Source organism: Dufourea novaeangliae, unplaced genomic scaffold, assembly GCF_001272555.1.
Source record: "Dufourea novaeangliae isolate 0120121106 unplaced genomic scaffold, ASM127255v1 scaffold392, whole genome shotgun sequence".
Classification (NCBI taxonomy): domain Eukaryota; kingdom Metazoa; phylum Arthropoda; class Insecta; order Hymenoptera; family Halictidae; genus Dufourea; species Dufourea novaeangliae.
The window spans coordinates 283,738-307,019 of record NW_015374267.1 but is presented as its reverse complement, the minus strand read 5'-3'; the positions used below and the strand labels follow the sequence as shown (position 1 = coordinate 307,019).

The following is a 23,282-nucleotide window of genomic DNA, read 5'->3' as shown; positions in this document are numbered from 1 at the left end:
CTGTGTAAGTACGTTACTCCGACTCTAGCACCTTCTAATTATCCAACACCGAATGAATGCTTTCTGAATGTCGGCACAAGTGTTAGCCGCAGCATTATGGCATAATGCAGCACGTATCTATTATCAACATACGTTTCGTATATACATATAAGTATAAAAGAAACAATAGCGTATAACCATCAATTGAAAGTATCTCTACCATAACATGAAAGTTTAGTCTATTGTTATATGAATAATTCTTCAAAAAGAAATGAGACAATAAATATAATTTTGTTAAGATCACTGCTTTATTGGTTACGCTATAATTCTTAATTATGGAGCTGTTTCCTAGCAATTAATTACTTATACATGGAGACGTTTAAACGGAGACTGGCTGCTATAAATTCAATTTGTAGCCAGGTATGAAAGGCAGTCCTGTACCAACACGTTTCTGGTACTCTACGTAGTCTTGTCCAAAGAAATTGAGCAGAGTGATTTCTTCGATTAAAATGCGATCATGGAAAAACCTCCAAGAGGCCGCTGCGTATGCCAGTAGGCAAAATGGATTCTGAAGTATCAGCTGCAAATCAAAGTATAGCAATTACGTCATCTATTGTGCTTTTCTGTTATCCCAAATGATTACATATAATGTAAACAATGATCTTCTGCTAATTAAACAATATTACCTGCGTCCCTATGGACCAGTAAAACCAGCCCACATAACTTGGATGCCTACAAAGCTTGTAGACTCCATAAGTAACGAGTTCATGGTTGTCCATCTTTTCGCTTTGTACAATGTGATTGAAATTATGCTTAGCTGTGAACATTGCTAGTTTCCGTAACACTTCACCGCAAATGCACAATATCAGTCCAAAATATGATACAAAAGACAACTCTTTCATCCCTGGAAAATACTGTCTCTCCACAGTAAACTCTACCCAACTAGAACAAGCTGCCATTCCATAAGCTATACTATGATTCAAAATGAAACTGTCTATGGATAGAGTGGATGGATTTATCCATGCTATGCTCAGGAACTCTGAATAATGAAATATAGCCAACATGGTGATATATATGCCAAACGTTTGCCATGAAGGTACGGCAATTGCAGACAATAATATTCCACATCCAAAAGCATACCCAAGAAATACTGCTCTGACTGCAACCTGAAGCAAATACAAGTTTAATGTAACACATGCACTACTGTATTTATACTTTGCAACCTTATAATTATCCATAATACCTTGTAAGAGAAGCCACGAAATGCAAGAAGTAGGAAGAAATTCAAAAATCCATATTGAAACAAATGGGTGATCCAAATATTATTGAAGTATGCCTGAGGAACATCAAATTCTAATCTCAGTAGAACCTCTGGCAGAATCGCAATCAAACTGGCCACAGTGAAACAAAATAGGCTGAGCTTTCCATCGTAACATAACATGTTTCTTACGTCTTATTCGATGCCTTTTTAACGTCCGTCGAATTCACCATGCTTGTACATACGACCTTCTCTGCAACTGATACGCTTAACCTTAAACTTCATTGCTCTCGTTTAAGAAAATAATACTAATTACAGTGTAATTTGGCAAACTTACTGTTGCAATAGACGACGTTAGATGATAACTTTGTTCCGTAACACAATAGACAATTGACAATAAATTAATTCAGTATTTAGATTTCAATTCGTCTGGAGTTCCGGCGGCATTCTCACGCCATGTCCGAAGGAATTTAACCTGAACAGAAATAATTATTAATGTACACTGCAACATACTTGCACTTTCACGTCACTGTTTTATAAATCGGACAATCGTCAAATTGTTCATTAATTTATTAACATTACAAAAATGTTTGTAATTTAACAATAAACAAATATGTACAGAGCGTACGATCGACAATAATACTGTCTCACCAGACGGGGTCTCTTGCGCAAGCGCGAGGGGTTCTATGACCCCAGTTTCAAGGAGACCACGGCGCCTCTTGAGCATACGCCGGGGTTCTATGGCCCCACTGTCAAGGGAACGCAGGGTCTCTGGCGCATGCGCCAGGGGTTCTATGACCCCGTTTTCTCGGTCCCTCGGTGTCTCCTGTATAAACTCAGGGGGTTCTGTTACCCCACCACGCGACACACGAAGGCTCTGGCGCATGCGCCGGGGATTACTAGTCAAACAGCCTGAGGCCCTAAGGCTTAGGCTAAGGGTCAGTTGTCTCGAACAAGTTGAAGTGATAAGACGTGAAGTGAACTCGCTCCTATCGAAGTGTACGTGTTTTTTACTTTTTACATCTAATCATTTGTACCAGTTATTAGTGCCTTCGTTAACTCTCTGTCGTTACTTTCGTTTAATATTTACCCATTTTAGAGTACATTATCATAAATTAATTCGATATTACGGGACAAAGTGATCGGTTTTCGCGACTTCCTTTATCCAACCTCGTACTATTTACACATTATTGATACCATTTACAATCTTTTACGGCACATTTCGAGCTAACCTCAGGTATACGTAAAAAAAAGGTCGTACGGAAGTGTAATATTGTGCTGAAGGGTCAGTCGTCTCGAACAAGTTGAAGTGATAAGACGTGAAGTGAACTCGCTCCTATCGAAGTGTACGTGTTCTTTACTTTTCACATCTATTCATTTGTATCAATTATTAGTGCCTTTGTTACCTCTTTATCGTTACTTTCGTTTAATATTTATTAAATTTCGAGTAAATTATCATAAATTAATTCGATATTACGGGACAAAGTGATCGATCTTCGCGACTTCCTTTATCCAACCTCGTACTATTTACGCATTTCTGATTCCATTTAAAATCTTTTACGGTACACTTCGAGTACAATAGCCATTTGCTGGTAACGAAATCTTTGTTACTTTAATGTAATTGTTTGGAGTAAACGCGTTTATTTTCTGCTCCAGAGTACCGGCTGGAAAGGACGTGTCATTGACGTCATGGAGTAACAACACGTCGGAAAATTGGCGAAGCATGGTAATTTGTTGTAACAAAATTAATGTAACTCGTTGTATTTTATATATTTATTACATAAGTCTACATTACTTGTAGCATTTGTTTACAAAATGACTAATAAATGTATTTTAATATTATTATCAGTATAATTTCATTTAATCCTCCTAAAATGTAAGAATTACCTCATTACTAATATATTAATAACGTATAATAATACAGTATGTAGTAACGCCCTACCCGTAGTAACGTTTTAACACCCTCCCCAGACTTTGAGCATATTTTTTTCATCGCTAATTAGAGCCCCAATTCTTTCATCACTAGTTTGAGCGCCCGAAATTTGTTATCACTAGTTTGAGCACCCGAAACTTGTTATCACTAGTTTGAGCACCCGAAATTCGTTATCACTAGTTTGAAACCCCCGAAAATCGTGCTTTTCGGGTGCTCAAACTAGTGATAACAAATTTTATCGCTACTATGAGCGCCCGAAATTTGTTATCGCTAGTTTGAGCACCCGTAATTCGTTATCACTAGTTTGAGCACCCGAAAATCGTGCTTTTCGGGTGCTCAAACTAGCGATAACAAATTTCGGGCGCTCATAGTAGCGATAAAATTTGTTATCACTAGTTTGAGCACCCGAAAATTGTTATCACTAGTTTGAGCACCCGAAATTTGTTATCACTAGTTTGAGCACCCGAAAATCGTGCTTTTCGGGTGCTCAAACTAGTGATAACGAATTTCGGGTGCTCAAACTAGTGATAACAAGTTTCGGGTGCTCAAACTAGTGATAATAAATTTTATCGCTACTATGAGCGCCCGAAATTTGTTATCACTAGTTTGAGCACCCGAAAAGCACGATTTTCAGGGTTTCAAACTAGTGATAACGAATTTCGGGTGCTCAAACTAGTGATAACAAATTTTATCGCTACTATGAGCGCCCGAAATTTGTTATCACTAGTTTGAGCACCCGAAAACACGAATTTCAGGGGTCTAAAACTAGCGATAGCAATTTTCGGGTGCTCAAACTAGCGATAAAATTTGTTATCACTAGTTTGAGCGGCCGAAACTTGTTATCGCTAGTTTGAGCGCCAAAAAACACGAATTTCAGGGGTCTCAAACTAGTGATAACAAATTTCGGGCGCTCAAACCAGTGATGAAAGAATTGGGGCTCTAATTAGTGATGAGAAAAATATGCTCAGTCTGGGGAGGGTGTTAAAACGTTACTACGGGTAGGGCGTTACTACATACTGTATTATTATACATTATTAATATATTAGTAATTAGGTAATTCTTACATTTTAGGAGGATTAAATGAAATTATACTGATAATAATATTAAAATACATTTATTAGTCATTTTGTAAACAAATGTTACAAGTAATGTAATAAATATATAAAATACAACGAGTTACATTAATTTTGTTACAACAAATTACCATGCTTCGCCAATTTTCCGAAGTGTTGTTACTCCATGACGTCAATGACACGTCCTTTCCAGCCGGTACTCTGAAGCAGAAAATAAACGCGTTTACTCCAAACAATTACATTAAAGTAACAAAGGTTTCGTTACCAGCAAATGACTATTGTACTCGAAGTGTACCGTAAAAGATTTTAAATGGAATCAGAAATGCGTAAATAGTAAGAGGTTGGATAAAGGAAGTCGCGAAGATCGATCACTTTGTCCCGTAATATCGAATTGATTTATGATAATTTAGTCGAAATTTAATAAATATTAAACGAAAGTAACGATAACGAAGTAACAAAGGCACTAATAATTGATACAAATGAATAGATGTGAAAAGTAAAGTACACGTACACTTCGATAGGAGCGAGTTCACTTCACGTCTTATCACTTAAACTTGTTCGAGACGACTGACCCTTCAGCATAATATTACACTTCCGTACGACCTTTTTTTTACGTATACCTGCGATTAGCTCGAAATGTGCCGTAAAAGATTGTAGATGGAATCAATAATGCGTAAATAGTACGATCTTGGATAAAGAAAGTCGCGAAAACCGATCACTTTGTCCCGTAATCTCGAATTAATTTACGATAATTTACTCTAAAAGGAGTAAATACTAAACGAAAGTAACGACAGAGAGTTAACGAAGGCACTGATAATTGGTACAAATGATTAGATGTGAAAAGTAAAGAACACGTACACTTCGATAGGAGCGAGTTCACTTCACGTCTTATCACTTCAACTTGTTCGAGACAACTGACCCTTAGCCTAAGCCTTAGGGCCGCAGGCTGTTTGACTAGTAATCCCCGGCGCATGCGCCAGAGCCCTCGTGTGACGCGTGGTGGGGTCACAGAACCCCCGGATCATGTACAAGAGACACCGTGGGACCGAGAAATTGGGGTCATAGAATCCCTAGAGCATGCGCCAGAGACCCTGCGTTCCCTTCACAGCGGGGTCATAGAACCCCTGACGCCTGCGCCAGAGACCCAGGGTGCACGAGATGTGGGGTCATAGAACCCCTGGGGCATGCGCCGGTGACCCCGTGCGCGCGAGGAACTGGGGTCATAAAGACGTAACGGAGACACTAATAATTCGTATAGTATAAAATAGTTTAAATGATTACATGTGAAAAGTAAAGATCACGTACCTACTCTTCGACGGGAGCGAATTCACTTCACGTTAATAGGAGCCCGCGGCTGCCCGCCACTTGCCCGAGCAGGCCCGGTTGCCTATCACTGTGTTAATACTATAGTCCATTTTATATACACTCCTGGTATTGTTTGTAGCTTGAGGTTATATTTACCTATTCAAATCACAAATAAACGAAAATGACGGATTGTTTGCGAGAGCCGGCGTTTGTTGTTGGAGAAATTGACAATGAAATTAATTTCTCCTTGCCACCAGCCTCAGGGGAGGAGTATATCAAAAGAGTAATGTAAGTAAATAGATTGATCCTTCTGTTATTGGTCTAGTAGTTGATTGCATTTACTTGTATCACAGAATAGAAGCACAACGATGCTCGGATATTGTGGTGGCAGACATTGACTCTAGACATTTTGGGCAACCAACGATTGATGTCGAACCTGTAAGTATATAGACGCTATCTTAAAACTATGCTTTTATGTAACACATACATTGCATTCCTAGAATGTCTGGTGTTACTTTGCTATCATATTCTGATAACAGTACAGATGAAGAAATGGCATAACAATGACACCTTTACTTCAGTACTGTTAGCAGAGTACAGCGGTAAAGTTTGACCAAACATTGTAGGAGCTTCCTATATGATAATATTGTGAACACACCAAGTTATCAGGATGTGTGGAAGCCCCTCCATGTCTTGGCCCAATGCTAGACTGGCAGCAGTGTCAAGTATTAGATTTCTCCAACATAAGATTACACATAAGTCAAATGAAGAACGAAATTCAGACAGCAAAGCGTCAATGGAAACCTCCTCAAACTAACTTGGTACATACGAATATACTCTATGGATCAATAGATGGTCGGATATTATTCCATATTAATCAGTTAATCTTGCAGCCAACTATAGAGGATGGAAAGGGTTGGATACAATTTTGTTCTGGTCATAATGAGGGCCAGAAAAATGTTCCTTCTTTGAACACTGTACTTTGTCTGAATCAACCAATGGTGGAGCAAATTCTGGAGTACTTGGTGGAGTACATAGGGACCCAGAAGAAATTGGACTACGAAGTGGGGCAATGGCTGTATGCACTACTAGTTGTTTTGGAAATGCCTCTAACACCAAATATGTGTTCTTGTTTGCGTAGCGCGGCTAGGACATGCTCGATCATCCGCGCAAATTCGGTAATGGAAGTTCAGTGAATCAGGCTTAGTATTTTTTAACAAATCAATTTTATTGCATAGTTGTATATTAAGTTTGCCGTTGACATAATTTAGGGAAATAGTCTAACTGAAAAATAATTGAATCTACAATTGATATTAAAAGAAGGTACAAAAATGGTTTGTCAAACTCCTAACATACCCTTGAGCTATACATCAGCTTTGTGTATTTATTTCCTTCTTTTCTTTCTTTTTTTTTTCTAGAAAAACTTGGAAGTACATGAAATAGGGGCACTGAATTTATTTATATGCCTAGTTGCAAGGTATTTTCGTCAGCTGGACATGGCTGACCCGTAAAAGCCTATTTCCTAAAGTGCTATTACAATTATACTCGTCTGTTTCAATAAAATCAATCGTTTCGTACATTTAGTGTTGTTAGTCTTGCGCACCTTCCTCTTGCGTCGGTTTAACATGTACTGTACTGGTTTCACGGGGGTGTAATGAAGCAACGTTTCAATTAAATAAAAGTGTATTACGATAATCAAATAATAAGCGAGATTGGAAAATCCAAGTATCCTTAAGCTATGTTCTCTTGGTCCTGGAGCAGTGCTGTTGCTAATCGTTCTAAGTCGTCATAACTAAGATTATTTACTTTATTCTTTAGGTCTTTTATCAACTCATTGACTATCGATTCTGTCTCTGATTCTGTGTAATAATGCCTTAGAACTCTAGAGACCTCATCGCGTAGGAGATACGTGCCCGACCTGCGATGTGGTGCTTTTCCTTCGCTAGAGCCTTCCTCGGCTTTCTTAATCACCAACAAATTTAATTTACTGCCATCCTTGATGCCCGGATAAAAGCTCAGAGGATTTTCATCTGAAAAACGATTTTTGAGTTACAATATTTTCTTCCTACGCAACTATGTGCTTGATCCAATTAAACATTTGACATTCCCATTGCTTGCCAATGGGGAGAACAATGCTGCTATATAGGTAGTCACAGATCTTGAAAGAACCTTTAACGTTTTCTTCTCATTTTCGACACAGATTGACCGTGTTAAAGCTTTCAAGACCAGTAAGAACCTATTACAGTCCTTTCCTTGTTAATAATGTTCATTGTTCTCTACAATTGATCCCAGGAATATTACCAGCTAGTGCTTTGCCTGTGAGCAACAGTTTCTGTTGTGGAACATCTATGCCCAGGAGGCTGCTGACTTTGTGCTTCAGCTGTAGGACTGTATCCGAGGGCATAATCTGGTAAAAATGGTGAAAATACACGAGAATAATTGCGGGTTATCATGAAGCGTGCTGTGATAGGTGTAAACGAAACGAAAACAAAAAAAGAAATAACAGTTCGAGAAAAATAACCGCTTAGAGAAGTTTGGGTATCGCGTGGATGGAGGATAAATTCGGTGCAACATTTTGTCAACGTTTTACGGGAACGAGATGAAATCATTCGCGTAACCGGGAATGTTAGTAAGCAAGTAAATTAATTCAGAGGGCAGAAAAAAACGAGGCAAGGTGCGCGTTGGGTACTCACGTCAACAACGCATTCTTTTCCCTGGAGCTTCTTCACGATAACTTTCATGTTGCGACGAGCTGGCGGGCACGCGTGATAATCGGTCTCAAGAACGTGAAAATCAAATTCCTCGCGAGAACGGACCCTTAAACGGTACAGATAACAGTCCGAGCATTGTATTTGGAGGTTATGTTATATTTCGCGACAATATCTCTACACAGCACGGCGTCATCAAGTATTTCTACCGAGGGACACGCGAGCGAACACACATGCGCGCACACAAACACACGTATACAACACGTAGTCGATGGGGTTTGGACGCGCGAGGAGACACGAGACACGAGTCGATAATGTCGATATGTTCAGCCAGACCTTGCTCCATCGATAGGTCGCGCCATTCAGGCGACTTATCTTTTTTCTTTTCTCAAAGATTAAACGAGAAACTATCTATGAACATTTTCAGTCGGCTTTGAAATAACAATAATTATATTACTGTTGGTTTTCCTGGTTCAGGAAAATAGGTGTAAAATTAGGCTAACACCTGAAATTTCTATTCAAATGAAACGAACGTAATAATTTATTCGGTCGTAATATAAATTTACGACCTGCTTTTTAAAATGAAGTTCAATTAAGTATATAAAAATATTTGTTTTACTTTGACAATGTTATATACGTATATATTAATAGGTCTAAATAACGAAGGAAATTTTCTGTAAACAAAAGCCATATATGTAAGTTTGAAAGGTTTAAGCATTTGCATATAAAGAAAATACTTTGCTGTCACCGATAAAACGGTGATCGTTTAAGTGAATAATGATATTTTTGTTCGATTCTTGCAATATCTCTAGTCTACTTTACTTTTAATTCCATGAATGATATTAATTATTGTGAAAAAGATCTTCAGCTTTAAAGAGAACTCGTCGTGTCGTTTCTGTACGACCTATCGATAAACAGCTTCGTTTTTTGGCGGTTCGTCCAAACGTTGACGTTTCCTTCGAGGTTAGCTTACACGGGTTTTGCGTGGGAGATAAAACACTAATATTATGGAAAACGAAAAGAACAACACGGATGGCGTTAAAGAGATGAAATCCAAGGAAAATGGGGAAAACGATGCGACAGAAGATACTCGAATTACCTGCAGGGGTGACCTAACCCCATACTTTCAAGCCTGGGATCATAGCATCAACAAAGTTTATTTGTCGGAGGTAACTGCAGGATACAGAAAGTGAATGACCGTTTTAACTCTAGGCTGGAACTGCTGTTGTCTTACTTACTCGTTGATTTCAATTGCTATCTCCTTGGAATCTGATAGCGTGAAACGAGTTCATTGGCCCCTAACGTAACGTTGAACGTAATCGTTTCAGAGATTTTACATTTTCACGGCCTGGCATTATATTGTTGTCACTGTTGAGGCTTGTATACTTTTTTACTGTTCAGTTTAAATAGATTCGACCGTATGAACTATCATATCCATTTGTGTGGAAGCCAACCGCAATGCTGGCAGAATGTTGTAACAAACTTTTCAAAAGGGCATATGGCTTATATTTAAAAGCTTCAATAGCGATTAAACCATAAATCATTCAGTTGGTTGTCTATTAATCATTGAAAAAATCAAGGCAATTCGCTTTTAAACTCTGTTATCAATTCTTTTTAGATACCACAAATATGTAAAGACGAGCCGTGCCAGCTGGGTATAGACGAAGCTGGACGTGGGCCAGTTCTTGGACCCATGGTTTATGGAATCTCTTATGCGCCTCTCTCTGAAAAGCAGCTTCTTGTAGATCTGGGCTGTGCAGATTCCAAGAGCTTGACCGAAGAGAAGAGAGACATAATCTTCGATGGGATTTGCAAGCACAGAGACACCATGGGTTGGGCTGTGGATGTAATATCCCCTAATATTATAGCTAACAGTATGTATCGTCGTAGCAAAACGTCTCTGAACGAGGTATCCATGGTCTCTGCGATCGAGCTGGCCCAACGTGTGATCGAGGCTGGCGCACGGATCACGGAGATCTACGTGGACACGGTTGGTAAACCGGAGAAGTACCAAGCGAGACTGGAGCAGATATTTCCCGGTCTGAAGATAGTCGTCGCGAAGAAGGCTGATTCGACGTACCCTATTGTCAGTGCGGCCAGTATTTGCGCTAAAGTGTCACGTGATCATGCGATACGGGCCTGGCAGTTTTGCGAGGGTGACATCAAGGCGGAATATGGGAGCGGATACCCAAACGATCCGGAGACAAAAAGGTGGCTCTCCGAGAACGTGGATCCCGTGTTTGGTTTCCCGCGTCTGGTTAGGTTCAGCTGGTCAACTGCGGAGAAAATCTTAGAGTCGCAAGCTCTGCCCGTCGAATGGGAGGATTTGGAGGACGGAATATCACCAGGGGAGCAAAAGATCTCCAGCTTCTTCGTTAGATCGCCTGCCAGGTCGTGCCAACCGCAACGGAAGAGACACGCATTCTTCGCCGAACGGTGTCTCTTCAACACGTCCAACTTATGATACCTGTTCCCCGTTAAAACAACGCTCGTCTGTGTTCTGTTGTTTGTCCGACGTGATGATCGTCGCTTTATTATCAGAACGTTAAGTTAAAAGATAAAAGGTTGGTTGTCCTCCGATTTATGTACATATGTACAGAATTATGTCCTTACACCATACGAAACCGTACACAAAGTGTGGGGCACACCATCTACAACACCACTCTCTCTATCCCGCTCTGATAATTAACAATTAGGAATGTTATAGCGCGCGCGCGCGGATGATGCTCCTCTTTGGTAAAATACGCGCTACACTCTCGCGCGTGCACACACACAGCTCACAAGTAATTCTAAGAGATATAACGTGTCATTGCTGCCGATTAATAGCGACTAGATTGATAAAAGCTACGACGTAAGGAGAACATTCTTTGGCGCAGAGTCCCGTTTTTTTTTTTTGTTCTCTGGCGATTGGACGATAGAAACACTCGTGTACAATTAAGATTATAAATACGTATTGGGCATTCATTCTTTGTCGCGGTCGTCCCACCAGCCATCGCGCAATGATTATTAATCGTTCATACTTATACACACCCACACGAGGACTCTTGTTCACGCTATTGTAAAAGAGACAAAAGGAGAGAGGGGAAAGAAAATGTATACGCGGAGCGAAAGTTCGGCTTCTTTTCCGATACGCCTGTGAGAATGGCGGTACACACCAATGACTTGATGGTTCTACAAAATTTCCGTTGTTATTGAACCTCTGTCCACTGAATCGTATCAACGACCGAATAAAAACATTCTTTTAAATAACTGTGATTCAATTATTATTTTCTTTCGATGAATCGACCCACGAATCTGTGAACATATACATGCTTCTGCAGCTGTCGACGTGTCTTTAGGAAATGACAGAACATCGTCAGACGTTGTAGGTGACCGTTGCATTCCCTGAGGGGACTTCTAAGTTACTTAAGCGGTCAGAAACTGAATGGAAAAAGAGGACAATAGGTGCTGACAGACTCGTGGACCGAGTATTCTCACGCAATACCTCGCCGCCTAACACTCTAACGTGTGTACATCTTCATAAGTATATATATATATATATATATATACTTTCGGGTCCTGCTAACTCCACTAACTGTTTTGTTTATAAAAAATAGAAATAACACGATCGATTCGGTACACACTGATCTTCGCACAGCTCTACCCGGAGGCCTGAATAAAGGTGAGCACGATGAGGCCATGCCGCATCTCCCTCTGCTTATTGTAAAACCAACAAGCTGATCCCCATCGTCAGGAGATAGGGTGCCAACATACTACTTCCACTGCCTAAAAAATATTCGAAAAGAGTATATAAATATACGTATGTATACAATACATATGTACACTATACAATATTCACGGATAAGACTCGCGAAAGGTGGTATCACTGTTGTTATTGTTCTTGTGTTGTACCTCCCAAGATATGTTCCGCGTGCGTGTGCCCCTGCGCCCTCGTCTCACGGCTCTCCATCACCGGCATCTTCAGGGGCCTTTCACCCTCTATGCTGAGCTCGTTCGATTTCCAATACACGGTCGCTATCGTCGCCAGACATTTGATCTTCAAGTCCCCCCTCTTGAAGTGCTTCGTACGCAGACGAAACTCCAGCCCGAGGACCGCCGTCTCCAGACCCTCGCGATCCACCTCCGTGATGTGGGGCCCCCTCAAGTATTGCGTGTCAACCTGACGTAACCAAAAAAAAAAAAAAAAAAAAAAAAAAAAAAAGTAACCAACCGAGGTCCGGTTTAAAACGCGTGTCTGGCAATTGACTAAGGAGGAGAATAGGGGAGGAGGGCTGCGACCGTATCCGAGTTAGGACCACTGTCAAGGTTAGCAACTACTCGTCTATTGATAGGGTGATCGCTGGTTTCTTAACAAAGGGCAAAGTTCTAAAATAGGATTGATTTGTTATTAGGTTGAGACCACTGTTAAGTTCAATGACCTTATTGACAGAGAGTAAGGTCAGGGTTAATAGTACTGATGTTATTGGATTATACAAGGTGTGATGCAATGTATAGGGATATACGTGGTGCTTTACGAAATGTACACAAGAAATCATGAAAAGCACTAAGTGGCTAGGTTTTTCAGAGTAAAACCAGCCCTTAAATGTTAATGTGTCCTTTCTTATTTTCCTGTATACCTCGAAAACTATCGTAGATATAGAAAATCTGCGAAGTTTCAGAAAAATTCTCAGTGTACTGAACACACGAACGAGTGTCACTTACAGGTTCGCCGTTGATGAACCAACTGAGCATAGCGGCCGGTTTCGACTTGGCCGAGGTGCAATTGAACCGCACCACGTCACCGACTTGATAACGATGCCTCCCAGGCCTTCCGGTGATAACGGGCCCGTCTTCCGGCAGGGCTGAAAGTTTCACCAGGTTACTCGTTAGAAACTGTCGCATTCCCCGAATACAGTCGGAAAAAAGGGATTCTATTTTCATTCCGTGGGTCCTTACCGACTACCAGCATGTCCGAGTGATCGGACACCGTCTGGAACGACGGAGCCTCGGCAGACACCTCGCATCTGTATCGCCCGGTGCTCATTAGGTTCACGGAATAGAGGACGACCGACCTCTCGGTGGAATTGTGAATCTGAAAGCAAGAACCGTGAGAGACGTGTCCTAGCCAATTAACAGAGACAATTAACTCCCCGCAGACGTGGTGGTTCCACGAAATCCATTCGAGCCACGTAGGATTCGTGGAACGTTGTCGATCAGGGAGAAGAAAAGGGGGCCTTACCCGTGACCATTAAGAGAAAATTTTGGTGTAGCTGGTCCAAACAATTTTTTTTTACATAAATCAAGGGTGCAACATTTCGAAAATATGCTTCCAAAAGTCGAAAATCGAATTCCAAAAAATAAAGAAATAATTACAAAAGCTCATTCAATTCGTTACAAGTTCCTCCAGGGACTGTGCTTTTAACTTTTATTTTATTTTTAATTTATATTTTTCTCAAACAATACAAAAAGTAAATTTCTCTTCTAAACGCTATAACTTTTCTAAATTTTCATATTCCTCTTTCGAAATACGCACAATCCCAGCGTAAACTGTCCAGATTTCAAAAAATAGCTTCTTATATTTCAATGTCGTTTACTCTTATATTATCGATAATTGTCTCAAAAAGAAATTCGCAAAAATCATCTACTTTTACAACTGTTACACGAGTATTCTCCGTAACCTAACCTAACCCAGGGGAGGGGTATACTAGACCACCAGGGGGTTTTCTGTTACGATAGCTTTAAAATTTACGGAATTTTCAATATGACGATCGAATGAAATTCTCGTCTCTCGTTGGGTGCCTCGAATCGAAGCTCAAATGTAAAAAGAGAAGAAGCTTTAAATAGAAAGCGAGCCATGGGTGGGGGGGAGTCAGTGCATTGGCACAGGGGGGAGGTAGAGCAAGAGCAAAAAAAATCAATAGGAAGTAATTCTTACGTTCGCCGTGACACCAGGCAGCTGAAAGACGAGCACTGGCGGCCTGTCCTGGGGCACGTATCGGTAGAACTCGTTCCCGTCTTTGTACCACTTCACCGAGTACAGGGTCTCTCCGTCCAGATTGAAGTTACACTCTAATCGTATGTTCTGACCGCGGACCACGTGCTGGGGTATCACTAGCTCCAGCATCCTCAGGGCGTCCATGTCTGAACAGAACGAAAAATAGCAAAACGGATCAAGAAATGTTCCTTTTTAATGGTCCAAAATGCCTACAATTATGTATATGGATGCTCTTTTAGTCGTTCGCGTGTCGATTAGGAAATCGACCGATTTCAGGTGCAATTCACTGTCTTTTAACGTAATTTAGTTTTCTTTTATTTTGTTATACTTGAGAAAACTGCAAGGAAATTGTCTCTAACTCGAATGTATAACACCAAATTGGAGAGGGCACTAATAAGCTTAATCATTCGATCGTTTGATTCCATTTGGTCTCCAGGTTTGGAACCGATCGAACTTGTCGAAGACGGACATATCGATTACACAATTTTACGAACGTCACCTATTTCATGAAACAAGAACTAGATTGATCACAGTGGCTCGGCAATACTCTATTCATCGCTTAAGACACCCCAACTTCTCGATCACAAGTGTAGACACACCATTACGAGTGCTGTTTGGACTGGTTGCGTAACATCGTATTATGAAAATGCAACTTTAACCGGCGTTAATTGCCACGTCAGTGCCGCATGTGCGTATTTAGACTCAGAATTAATCGATCCTTAGTATGCGTATACACTTCGTGAAACTAGAGCTTGTCTCCGAGTGGACAGGTAGCTTGAGGATCGTTGCTGTGTTTCCTGCTCTTATTCGTCAAGAAACTTTTCTTTCCATTGCGACCGGAGCAGGGAGAGGATGATGGATCTATTTCTCGGGAAGTCTTATCGCGGTGCTTTTTCTCGCGAACAGAGTCAGCACACGACTACCGTGGATGCCGTTTCGTGGAAAACGGAAGACGGCGCAAAAGTTCCACGGGACTTTCTACGAGTAAACTCGACGACGACGCGGCGACGAACAATCGGAGCGTGACAGCGATAATCGTGCCAGCGCAACTAGAGACGAATCCCTCGAATATATGTATACGTATACAGGGTGAGTCAATTAGAACTACTATCTGAAACAACTGGTTACCTATTGGTTGTACCAAAATACGTTCTAATGAATTAGGTATAATTTCAAGGGACACATCGGATGGAAACAATTTGATTATTAAAGGTGCACTGACCTTGAGAAAACTCAAGGTCACCGTAACATCTCAAAAAAAAAAAAGTAAGATATAAAAAAATCAAATTATATCCATTCGATGCGTAGGTACCTTAAATGCTATATGTATAACTACGTCCTACATACGTGTGTACGAACCTCTGGGTTCAACGGAGACGTGACTTTCACAGTCCGGTTATTTCGACCAGCCCGATACATTAAGCCCAGCCGGACCATTTATTATTCCGTGATTTTTATCAGAGTATAAATGACTCACACGATACTTCCCGCAACGGAGAGGAAAAAACGTGACTCAGCCGCCTCATTTCCCCTCGCCGTCGCAGCCGCCGCCATGACAGTTCGACCGGAACGATAATGTCGAGTAAGAAACGACCCTCTTGCCCCCCGTTGGATCTGTTATTTCCGACCAGAAAACGGTTTTTTTGGGTGACCCTCGTTTTCTCACCCCGTACAACCCTTATATATCCGTGTTTCCTTTCCCTTTGAAATTTTCTGCGAGTTTCCGTGATTTTTCTGGACACTTTGGCCACAGAGAGGGATGGGGGATATGCTTGAATACGAATAAATACGACGGGGATCGACTTAATTCCACCGAAGCCGTGGTCGTTCATTCGCCTGCCACGGTTTTTTCTCCACCCTTCCCGCGGATTTTACATTCCCCTTGCACAGAGGGTCGATATCGAATCACGTCGGCTGTAAATCTACTGGTATTATTTAATTAAAGCCCCGGCTGTGATTCATATACCTGCTGGAGCGGTTTTTATTCGCCCACCCCTCTCCGGGTAGAAATGGTACTTGCATCCGCTCAATTCCTTTTACCGCCTCCGGCGGCGATTACCATTGAGAAACGGGGCCAGTGTAACCAACAATGTCCGAATTATAACGTTAACGGTGTCAGGACTTTAATCATCAACAATCAAAAAGATCGTGTTCCATCCCCCATGTGACCTCCAAGTGAATAATTCGTACCGCTTGTAGTATGGTGGCTTATAGACAGAGCGGCAAGAATTATTCGCGCAAAGGGTACCCTGGCCAGTTTCTATTCTGCTTGTCTGACCACGTACTAGTCCTATTCTACTCGTCACGAGGAAGCATCGATCCTCCACGAGATGAAAGCCGACACCCTTCAACGTGTACCAACCCCTTGGTCGTTTACTACCATTATTAAAACGTCTCTTTTTTTCTGCCACGCGTGACCGGAGGGCGCGTGAAACGAACGACTAGGGGAGGGGGGGGGGGGGGGGAGGGTGAAAAAGGGTCTCGAAGGAGCTTCTCGTTCTCTCGATCCGACTTATGGTTTCCTGTCCCTCTCATCTATCCACACCCGATCGTTGACTGCTCCCGAACCGGAAGTGACACTGACCCACCCATTCGGTTCCTCTTCATCGCTACAATTAGGGACTGTTAATTGCGTCATAAATCCAATCTCCCCGCTGTGGATAGAGATGAACTACCGACCCTCGTTACGCCCCACCCTCCCCAAAGGAGCTGTTCATCACCGTTATACGATGTTACAAAACACAGTGGAATGTAGTACATATCGAGAAAGATTTACTAGAAGTGTAATAAGTATTATTCCTTGCATCATTTGCCACGCTAATGTCTCGTTAAATCAAAAGTATCAGTGTGATTGCTTAAACAACTCGTATTCAATTCTATTCAATTTCCCACAACATCCAAAATCTGGACTTACCCAATTTTTGCACAAAGATCTTTTCAATTGCCCTGGATTCCACAACTTTCTCTAGATAGATATCACTTTCCTGGAGCTCGAGTTATGATCTCTGGAACCAGTTAGGGTCGCGAACGCGGGGTGGGGGATCTGGTCTCGCGAACAGGGTCCGTTGAAAAGAGGCACAACCCCTCCGAGGGGCCAAAGATGAAGTCGAACACCGTGTCAGAAAGTCGTCGAAACGCCTCTGTGTACGTACACGATCGTGTACAAGGGGTAGTGGTGTGTGGGCTAACGAGCGTCGCCTGGAACACCACCGACCGCGAATATGATTCATTCCCGTTGCGTTACCGATGATAACTCATGCATATTGAACGCCCCGTACAGAGGACCGGGGGGGGGGGAGGACTCTGATTTGTTCCGTGAGTCAGTGCACGCGTCTCTACGAGCCCTGCAGCTACGATGAATAAGCCACACACCAAGAGAGATACACGCATACGGAGAACCGCCTTTATCGGTTTGGATCGCGTCGGGTACTTTAACTTTCCAAAGAGAATCGGTCCAGGTCGACGTCGTCGTTAATTAGGTCGACGACGCCCGCGTTCAGCCCTCCTCTTGATGCTCCAACAACGAACCAATCCTACGATTTGGTATAACCAAAATTCTCATAATTAACCCTTTAACCAGGGCTCATTGTGTGCCCCGGATAGGATTATTTCCCTTTCGTACCACCAATCCTTTAGAACACTACCCGTTGGTGAGTTTTCTAGACACTATATCACCTTCAATATTCTGTTCTCCAGTGGTTTTTGGTTTGTTTTCGTTAGGAAAGGACGTCACTGGACCGCGACGAACGACCGAAGGTGTTACTAACCGGTGCACAAATGGTGGAAAAATAGGAAGAAACATATTAACATTCAAGGAATGTTTTCAACCAAAAGGTACCAAAGAAATATCGAAAAAGACAATTGCCCGATATTTCCAGCGACGTCGCCTGTAAACCCACAAAGTCTAAAAAAGAAAATCGGAATTCTCCAGTTACCGAAGTTCCCTTGCTGATCGGATCCCCGCAGGATCGTCCGTAGATCCCCCGCGTTTATCCGCTGGGCCAGACAAATTCGCTGGTGGTTTCCAGTTCCACGGAAGACCTGTACGTCGTGGTAATTCCGCGACAGGCAACGCTAATCCTTTCGGTTGAGGGGGGTGGGGGAAGGAGGAGAGGTTTAAAGCGATCAGACATATCGGTATCGAGACGAAACAGAAAAGAGAAACGGGGAGAGATCCACGCACGGAGGTGGAGACAATTGGATATCTCGGTGGATCGGAGGAAGCCTTGTTCGCCGTCAAGGGAAAGGGTCGAGGCACGAAAAAAAAGAAGAAAAAAAAAAAAGAGAATAGAAAGGGAATCTTGCAGGTGTGATCGGTCTGTCTGGGCGCTCTCGGTTAATTTCGTCGGGGGTCGCCGGTGTTGCTTTACGGAAATTGTACACCATAAACGAAGCCCCTGCTACTATCTGGGCATCGGAAGGGAAGGAACGGGCTCTTTGCCCTTCTCTCTCTAACCGTCGTTGTCGTCGTTGGAAAGGGCAAACGGTGTCGAGTGTCGGGTTCCGGGGGTCGCGACACTGGCCAACCTCGATGACAAAGGGACAAAACGAGCCCCCGTTCTCTGTTGCTTTCGTTACGAGGACCAACCTATTCGCGTCTACTTCGGGATATCGGTGACGTTCGTGGTGCTACACACGCCACCTAGCCAGACAGTGTTGGTACGATTAAAGTCACTTAACCGTTGACTGTACACAGACACCCACTTATACAAACCGTCGTACCGCGACAAACAAACCGCCACTAAAACAACTACTACCATCTCGTGGACTTTTCATCGGTGTTACTTTGGCACTGGAGGTGTAGAACGTGAATATTCAAGTTTTTTTTTATAATACAGTGTTTCTTCTTGAACGGGTACAAGCTTGGCAAACAATTATATAATCTCACTGACTGTTCGAAAGTCATAATGATACTCTTAGATACCATACTAAATAATCGATGAGTGCTCGAAGGTTCCTCGGCACTGAACATTAAATATTTCATAAACTAAGTCAATGTTACACCTGGGGACTTCTTGTCAGTGCCGAGGAGCCTTCGGACACTCATCGATGATTCACTGTACAACAGTTTCAGAATTACAAATTACCAACGGATGTCGATATATCTTTTTTCCACGATCTTTCAACCGAACCTTTTCCACCCTCAGTGCACACTACCTACCCCGTCGCGATTATCGAGCCTCATCTCTCTTTCATTCTCTCGTTCCGTCGTCTTGACACTTATCACGGTTTTCCAACCCCCCCCCCCCACCTATGTTTTCCCTTTCACACGTCTAGGCCACGCCATTTACATCGCCATTCACGTCCGCGTGGCCCCCTTTTTCTTATCGTTTTCACCCCCTTTTAATAACCGCGCGCGCTCCGCTATCTGGTCTCGGACAACACGATTCCTTTTCTTCGAACGAACCAACCAACCACCTCCCACCCCCATCCCTCTGATTTCCTAGATCCCGACGAGAAGCAAAACTCCCTTCAGTCGATCCAAAGCAACCAACCAACCAACCCCCAGCCTCCTTCCCACCGGCCGAGAGAGAGAGAAAGAGAGAGAGAAAGCTAACAAGGCGAGCGGGGGGTGGTCCGATGGGAAAATATTTGCTCGACCCCCGGGGAAAACATCCCTCGGGGATTTTCAAACGGGATGGTGGCTTGAAAAGCGGGGAATTCGGCACAAGTGGGGTATCCTGGTACAACGGGTCGGACAATCGACAAAACAAAATCAGCCGCGGGCCGGTTGAAAAACGTGTTACTCGAATGGCTTGATTCCCACCCCTCACCCCCGACGTGTGTTTACTTTTACCGGTGGAAAAGCATCCTCGAAGGGCAAGGGACTTTGAACACGGGGGCTGTTACTGGCTTGGAAAAATTAGAATTTGTGGCGTGAGTAGAGTATGCTGGTACAACGGGTCGGACAATTGACGAAAGAAAATATCAGCCACTTGGACGATTTTAGAGGGATATGACCTGAGAAATTGAGTCCCTGTGGAGTACGATCAACGGAAGTATTTCTGACCGTCTAGTTCATGACCTTATAGCTGTTATTCCAGTAGAAAATATTCTCGGAAATCCTGGAGAGATGGCTGAGAAATTGAGTACCTGTGGAATGTATCTCGATGACTGGTCAGGCATTCCAAAAACGAGATTGGTCATAGGTTTGAAAAACGTGTTCCCAATCGTCTTGTTTTCACCCCTTTATTTCTTACTCGAGGATTTTAGACGGAGATAGCTGAGAATAGGATCCCAGTGGGGTGTCCTACTGCCCGGTCAGACAATCCAAGAACCGAAAGCGGTGTTTCTTTTTCTAGCCGGCGGGTCGATGAAACAAGGGACGGGAATCAGGCTCAAAGGAAATGTCGGCCGCGCCATCCTAGGCCAGGAAACAAAGCCGTAATTCCGCGGATGGTAGCGCGCGACAACCGGACCGACACGGACTGAAATTCTTGCCCTGTCGCTTTGTTGCACGGATGCGAGCCGGGTTGCGTTCGATCGATGGCAGGGGCGCGCCGATAAAAGCGGACTCTCCCGTTTCCGACCTCCCTCCGTTCGCGGAATAATTGGATCGGTTTTTGCAGCTGTGAATCATCCGGGCACACGACAATCGGCGGAACACAAGTCGTCTCTTTTTCTTTTCCTGGCCGCCTCCGGCTTTTCCGGCTGGGCCAGATATCGCTACCCCTCTCCCTCGTGTACGTTTCGTTTCGTTGTTCCCCTTATCTTCGAGGAGCGTCGCTACCGTTTTTTTCTCAGCATTCGCGTTCCTCTACTTTCTTTTATTCTTTTTCCCGCCGAGGACACGATCCACGCTCTTGCTGCTCATTATCGATCTTCGACGATTAATTACGGGAATGATCGGATAACTGAAATAAAACCTCCCCTTAAGAGGCTATTGGTCAGTCTAGGTGTCACAGCGACCACTAGACGACAAGCGACGCTCAACGATCGGCTCGCCGAGCCGCGCGCCGTGTGAACGCGACTTGGCGTAGATCCAATGAATCGGAACAACGGTCCCTCGATTTTCCCAACCAGAAATCGAAGGGTGTGTCGTCCAAAGGCAAGCTCTCGTTCCTACCATTTAGGTAGTTTCCCAAGCGTCGACGCCTCGGTTCCTCTCGTCGAGACGGAATTGCGGTTCCTGGTGGACGTGTGTGTGTGTGTGTGTATGTGTGTCTATTTACACTGGGGGGTGGTTTCTCTCTCTCTTTCCTTGGTTTAATCTGCCCGCGGTTCGATCGACTTTTTTCACCCAAATGGGGGCGGGGGGGGGGGGGGGGAGGATCCTATCCGTGGCCGCAATCGGATCGGTAATTAAACCGGCCACGTCGGTTTTCCCGGCTACAGGGGCAGAGAGAGGGAGCTTTTCCGGCTGGACGAACGTACCAAAAGCAGCGGGGGCAAATAAATCCGACGCACTGTGTGGTATTTTAGAAATGTGGCTGAACTAAATTCATGAAGCACCACTGACAGGTTTCATACAAACGTATTAAATAAAAGTTGTAGCTATTGTAAGTGTCTTCTTATTGCACATTTTTTTCCTTCTGGTTATTGCAATCAGTTTGATCATTATTTGAACGTATTCAGGTATGTATAATGCAGTAACAATTTATGTTACAGTAAATCCTCGATGAGTGTTCGGAGGTTCCCCGACACTGACAGGGAGAGGTCAGCAGGTGTAATGCCGACTGTTTAAGGAGGTTCAGCACAGTGATAGAGCTTGGAAGTCTGAAGCCAATGATATTTGTTTCAGTTGTAAACAGTATTAACACGTGTTAAGAAAAAAAAAAATGAAAATTAACACAATTGTTGACAGGCGTACGGCTGTAATTTTACGTCTATATAAAAGTGAATTTTTATAATTCTGGACTCCTCGAGATTCCATATAAACAGAAAAATATGTATATATTTATCAACTTTCTTTTAAATTAAATTTAGCTGAACTGGGAAAATACCCCTGTGTGCGACGGTAGACTATTCCATTACTTCTGTTTGATCCCCCCCACTTTCTCGCCCCGGACCCGTCCGCGCTACATCGATCCTCCTCGGAGAGGGCGGTCCTGGATCCTTTCACTCGTCGTCGCTCCGACACCTTCGTCCGAGATTCCTTTCTATCTCGATCCCCTCCAAACTTTTTCTTCTTCCTGTTTTATCTCCAACGAATCGTTTGACGGAGAGCCATCCTCCCTCCACCCCTCCCCGGCGAGCTCGTGGAATTTAACAAAGGATAATGACAACGGAGGAATCTCGATTCCATCGTGTGTGTTTCTTTTTGTTTTTAAAAAGACGGATTTTTCTGGTGTGGACTGGGGAGGATCGATGAGGAAAACGGGGCACCACGGAACTTTCCGTGTAATTACATCCCAATTAATTCAGCTGGATCGACGGTGATTGTTTGAAGTTTGCGATGCGAAGTATACTGGGTGGATATCCACCGTTCCGGTTCGATTTAAATTTTGTCGAATTGAACTAGACTACGAGAAGAGGGGTAGACCCGTCTTATCGGCTGAGCCCTTCGAGCAGACGTGTCGGTTCGGGCGGCACCACCCCCTCCCCGTTGTTACTGAGCCAATCTCGGGAATTAAACCGTTTCTTACGTTGGATTAATCTATCCCTCAAGGGGGGCTGTTTCCTCGATCCTGAATAATAATCGAGAGCCAGTCACCGCATCGATAATCTCGAATAAAATTCAGCGCCATTTCCGAAGACCCGTGGGGACGAATAACGAACGGGACACATTGTATATCGCCTCCTTTTTTTTTGTTTACCTAATTTTTTCGTTTACCTACGAACAACGTTAAAAACTTAATTATCGCGCAGGGTGTTGCCGCGAAATGCGAAATCGCGATCCAAGCTCGATCCCGCAACTCACCCTTCCAACGTTTAAGCTTACGCGTCCATCCCTCTAATGGAATCGTTACTCCACGCCACTTTTTGCAGCGAAGAAATATCATCCCCGTGGACAGGGAGCAGTCTCTTTCTCCAATTATATTCGTGTACGTATTTATGTCTGTTTTTATCAACTATAGACTATCATAAAAAGTCATCCACCCACCCCCAATTA

The 23,282-nt window shown here is 43.2% G+C and overlaps 5 protein-coding genes across 6 annotated transcripts; 2 read left to right on the top strand and 3 right to left on the bottom strand.

Moving 5' to 3' along the window:
- Positions 1-277: 277 nt before the first annotated feature.
- LOC107192711 (protein-S-isoprenylcysteine O-methyltransferase) lies at positions 278-1,977 on the bottom strand. 2 transcript variants are annotated; one of them, XM_015582033.1, is made up of 5 exons: positions 1,889-1,977; positions 1,575-1,712; positions 1,223-1,496; positions 666-1,145; positions 278-559 (listed from the first exon to the last, which is right to left on the bottom strand). In XM_015582033.1, the coding sequence occupies exons 3-5, from the start codon at positions 1,418-1,420 to the stop codon at positions 377-379; spliced, it is 861 nt and encodes a 286-aa protein (XP_015437519.1). In that variant the 5' UTR covers positions 1,421-1,496; positions 1,575-1,712; positions 1,889-1,977; the 3' UTR covers positions 278-376. The 2 variants fall into 2 exon arrangements, with proteins under 2 accessions (XP_015437519.1, XP_015437520.1); XM_015582034.1 differs by having other exon boundaries at positions 1,866-1,893.
- Positions 1,978-5,443: 3,466 nt separating this feature from the next.
- LOC107192681 (gem-associated protein 2) lies at positions 5,444-7,138 on the top strand. Its single transcript, XM_015582000.1, has 6 exons — positions 5,444-5,473; positions 5,688-5,836; positions 5,902-5,986; positions 6,211-6,369; positions 6,442-6,726; positions 6,967-7,138. The coding sequence occupies exons 2-6, from the start codon at positions 5,730-5,732 to the stop codon at positions 7,057-7,059; spliced, it is 729 nt and encodes a 242-aa protein (XP_015437486.1). The 5' UTR covers positions 5,444-5,473; positions 5,688-5,729; the 3' UTR covers positions 7,060-7,138.
- Positions 7,139-7,213: 75 nt separating this feature from the next.
- Positions 7,214-8,514, bottom strand: LOC107192682 (ubiquitin-like protein 4A). Its single transcript, XM_015582001.1, has 3 exons — positions 8,242-8,514; positions 7,850-7,955; positions 7,214-7,578 (listed from the first exon to the last, which is right to left on the bottom strand). Exons 1-3 carry the CDS (start codon positions 8,287-8,289, stop codon positions 7,280-7,282), a joined length of 453 nt encoding a protein of 150 aa, XP_015437487.1. The 5' UTR covers positions 8,290-8,514; the 3' UTR covers positions 7,214-7,279.
- A 655-nt stretch (positions 8,515-9,169) lies between these two features.
- LOC107192684 (ribonuclease H2 subunit A) lies at positions 9,170-11,171 on the top strand. The gene is made up of 2 exons (XM_015582004.1): positions 9,170-9,425; positions 9,875-11,171. The coding sequence occupies exons 1-2, from the start codon at positions 9,264-9,266 to the stop codon at positions 10,718-10,720; spliced, it is 1,008 nt and encodes a 335-aa protein (XP_015437490.1). The 5' UTR covers positions 9,170-9,263; the 3' UTR covers positions 10,721-11,171.
- Positions 11,172-11,717: 546 nt separating this feature from the next.
- LOC107192699 lies at positions 11,718-14,374 on the bottom strand. Its single transcript, XM_015582020.1, has 5 exons — positions 14,171-14,374; positions 13,192-13,327; positions 12,958-13,097; positions 12,148-12,415; positions 11,718-12,021 (listed from the first exon to the last, which is right to left on the bottom strand). Exons 1-5 carry the CDS (start codon positions 14,372-14,374, stop codon positions 11,954-11,956), a joined length of 816 nt encoding a protein of 271 aa, XP_015437506.1. The 3' UTR covers positions 11,718-11,953.
- Between the last annotated feature and the right edge of the window lie 8,908 nt (positions 14,375-23,282).

Bases quoted from the DNA above. Each gene is read 5' to 3' on its own strand.
- LOC107192711 (XM_015582033.1), bottom strand. From the start codon at position 1,420: ATGTTATGTTACGATGGAAAGCTCAGCCTATTTTGTTTCACTGTGGCC. The intron at 1,146-1,222 runs GTATTATGGATA...TATTTGCTTCAG, and splicing joins TTCGTGGCTTCTCTTACAAG to GTTGCAGTCAGAGCAGTATT. The intron at 560-665 runs GTAATATTGTTT...TTTGATTTGCAG, and splicing joins ACTGGTCCATAGGGACGCAG to CTGATACTTCAGAATCCATT.
- LOC107192681 (XM_015582000.1), top strand. From the start codon at position 5,730: ATGACGGATTGTTTGCGAGAGCCGGCGTTTGTTGTTGGAGAAATTGAC. The intron at 6,370-6,441 runs GTACATACGAAT...TTAATCTTGCAG, and splicing joins AACCTCCTCAAACTAACTTG to CCAACTATAGAGGATGGAAA. The intron at 6,727-6,966 runs GTAATGGAAGTT...TTTTTTTTCTAG, and splicing joins CGATCATCCGCGCAAATTCG to AAAAACTTGGAAGTACATGA.
- LOC107192682 (XM_015582001.1), bottom strand. From the start codon at position 8,289: ATGAAAGTTATCGTGAAGAAGCTCCAGGGAAAAGAATGCGTTGTTGAC. The intron at 7,956-8,241 runs GTGAGTACCCAA...CATTTTTACCAG, and splicing joins GAAAAGAATGCGTTGTTGAC to ATTATGCCCTCGGATACAGT. The intron at 7,579-7,849 runs GTAATATTCCTG...ATCGTTTTTCAG, and splicing joins CACAGGCAAAGCACTAGCTG to ATGAAAATCCTCTGAGCTTT.
- LOC107192684 (XM_015582004.1), top strand. From the start codon at position 9,264: ATGGAAAACGAAAAGAACAACACGGATGGCGTTAAAGAGATGAAATCC. The intron at 9,426-9,874 runs GTAACTGCAGGA...AATTCTTTTTAG, and splicing joins ACAAAGTTTATTTGTCGGAG to ATACCACAAATATGTAAAGA.
- LOC107192699 (XM_015582020.1), bottom strand. From the start codon at position 14,374: ATGGACGCCCTGAGGATGCTGGAGCTAGTGATACCCCAGCACGTGGTC. The intron at 13,328-14,170 runs GTAAGAATTACT...TCTTGCTTTCAG, and splicing joins TGCCTGGTGTCACGGCGAAC to ATTCACAATTCCACCGAGAG. The intron at 12,022-12,147 runs GTACAACACAAG...AATATTTTTTAG, and splicing joins CGCGGAACATATCTTGGGAG to GCAGTGGAAGTAGTATGTTG.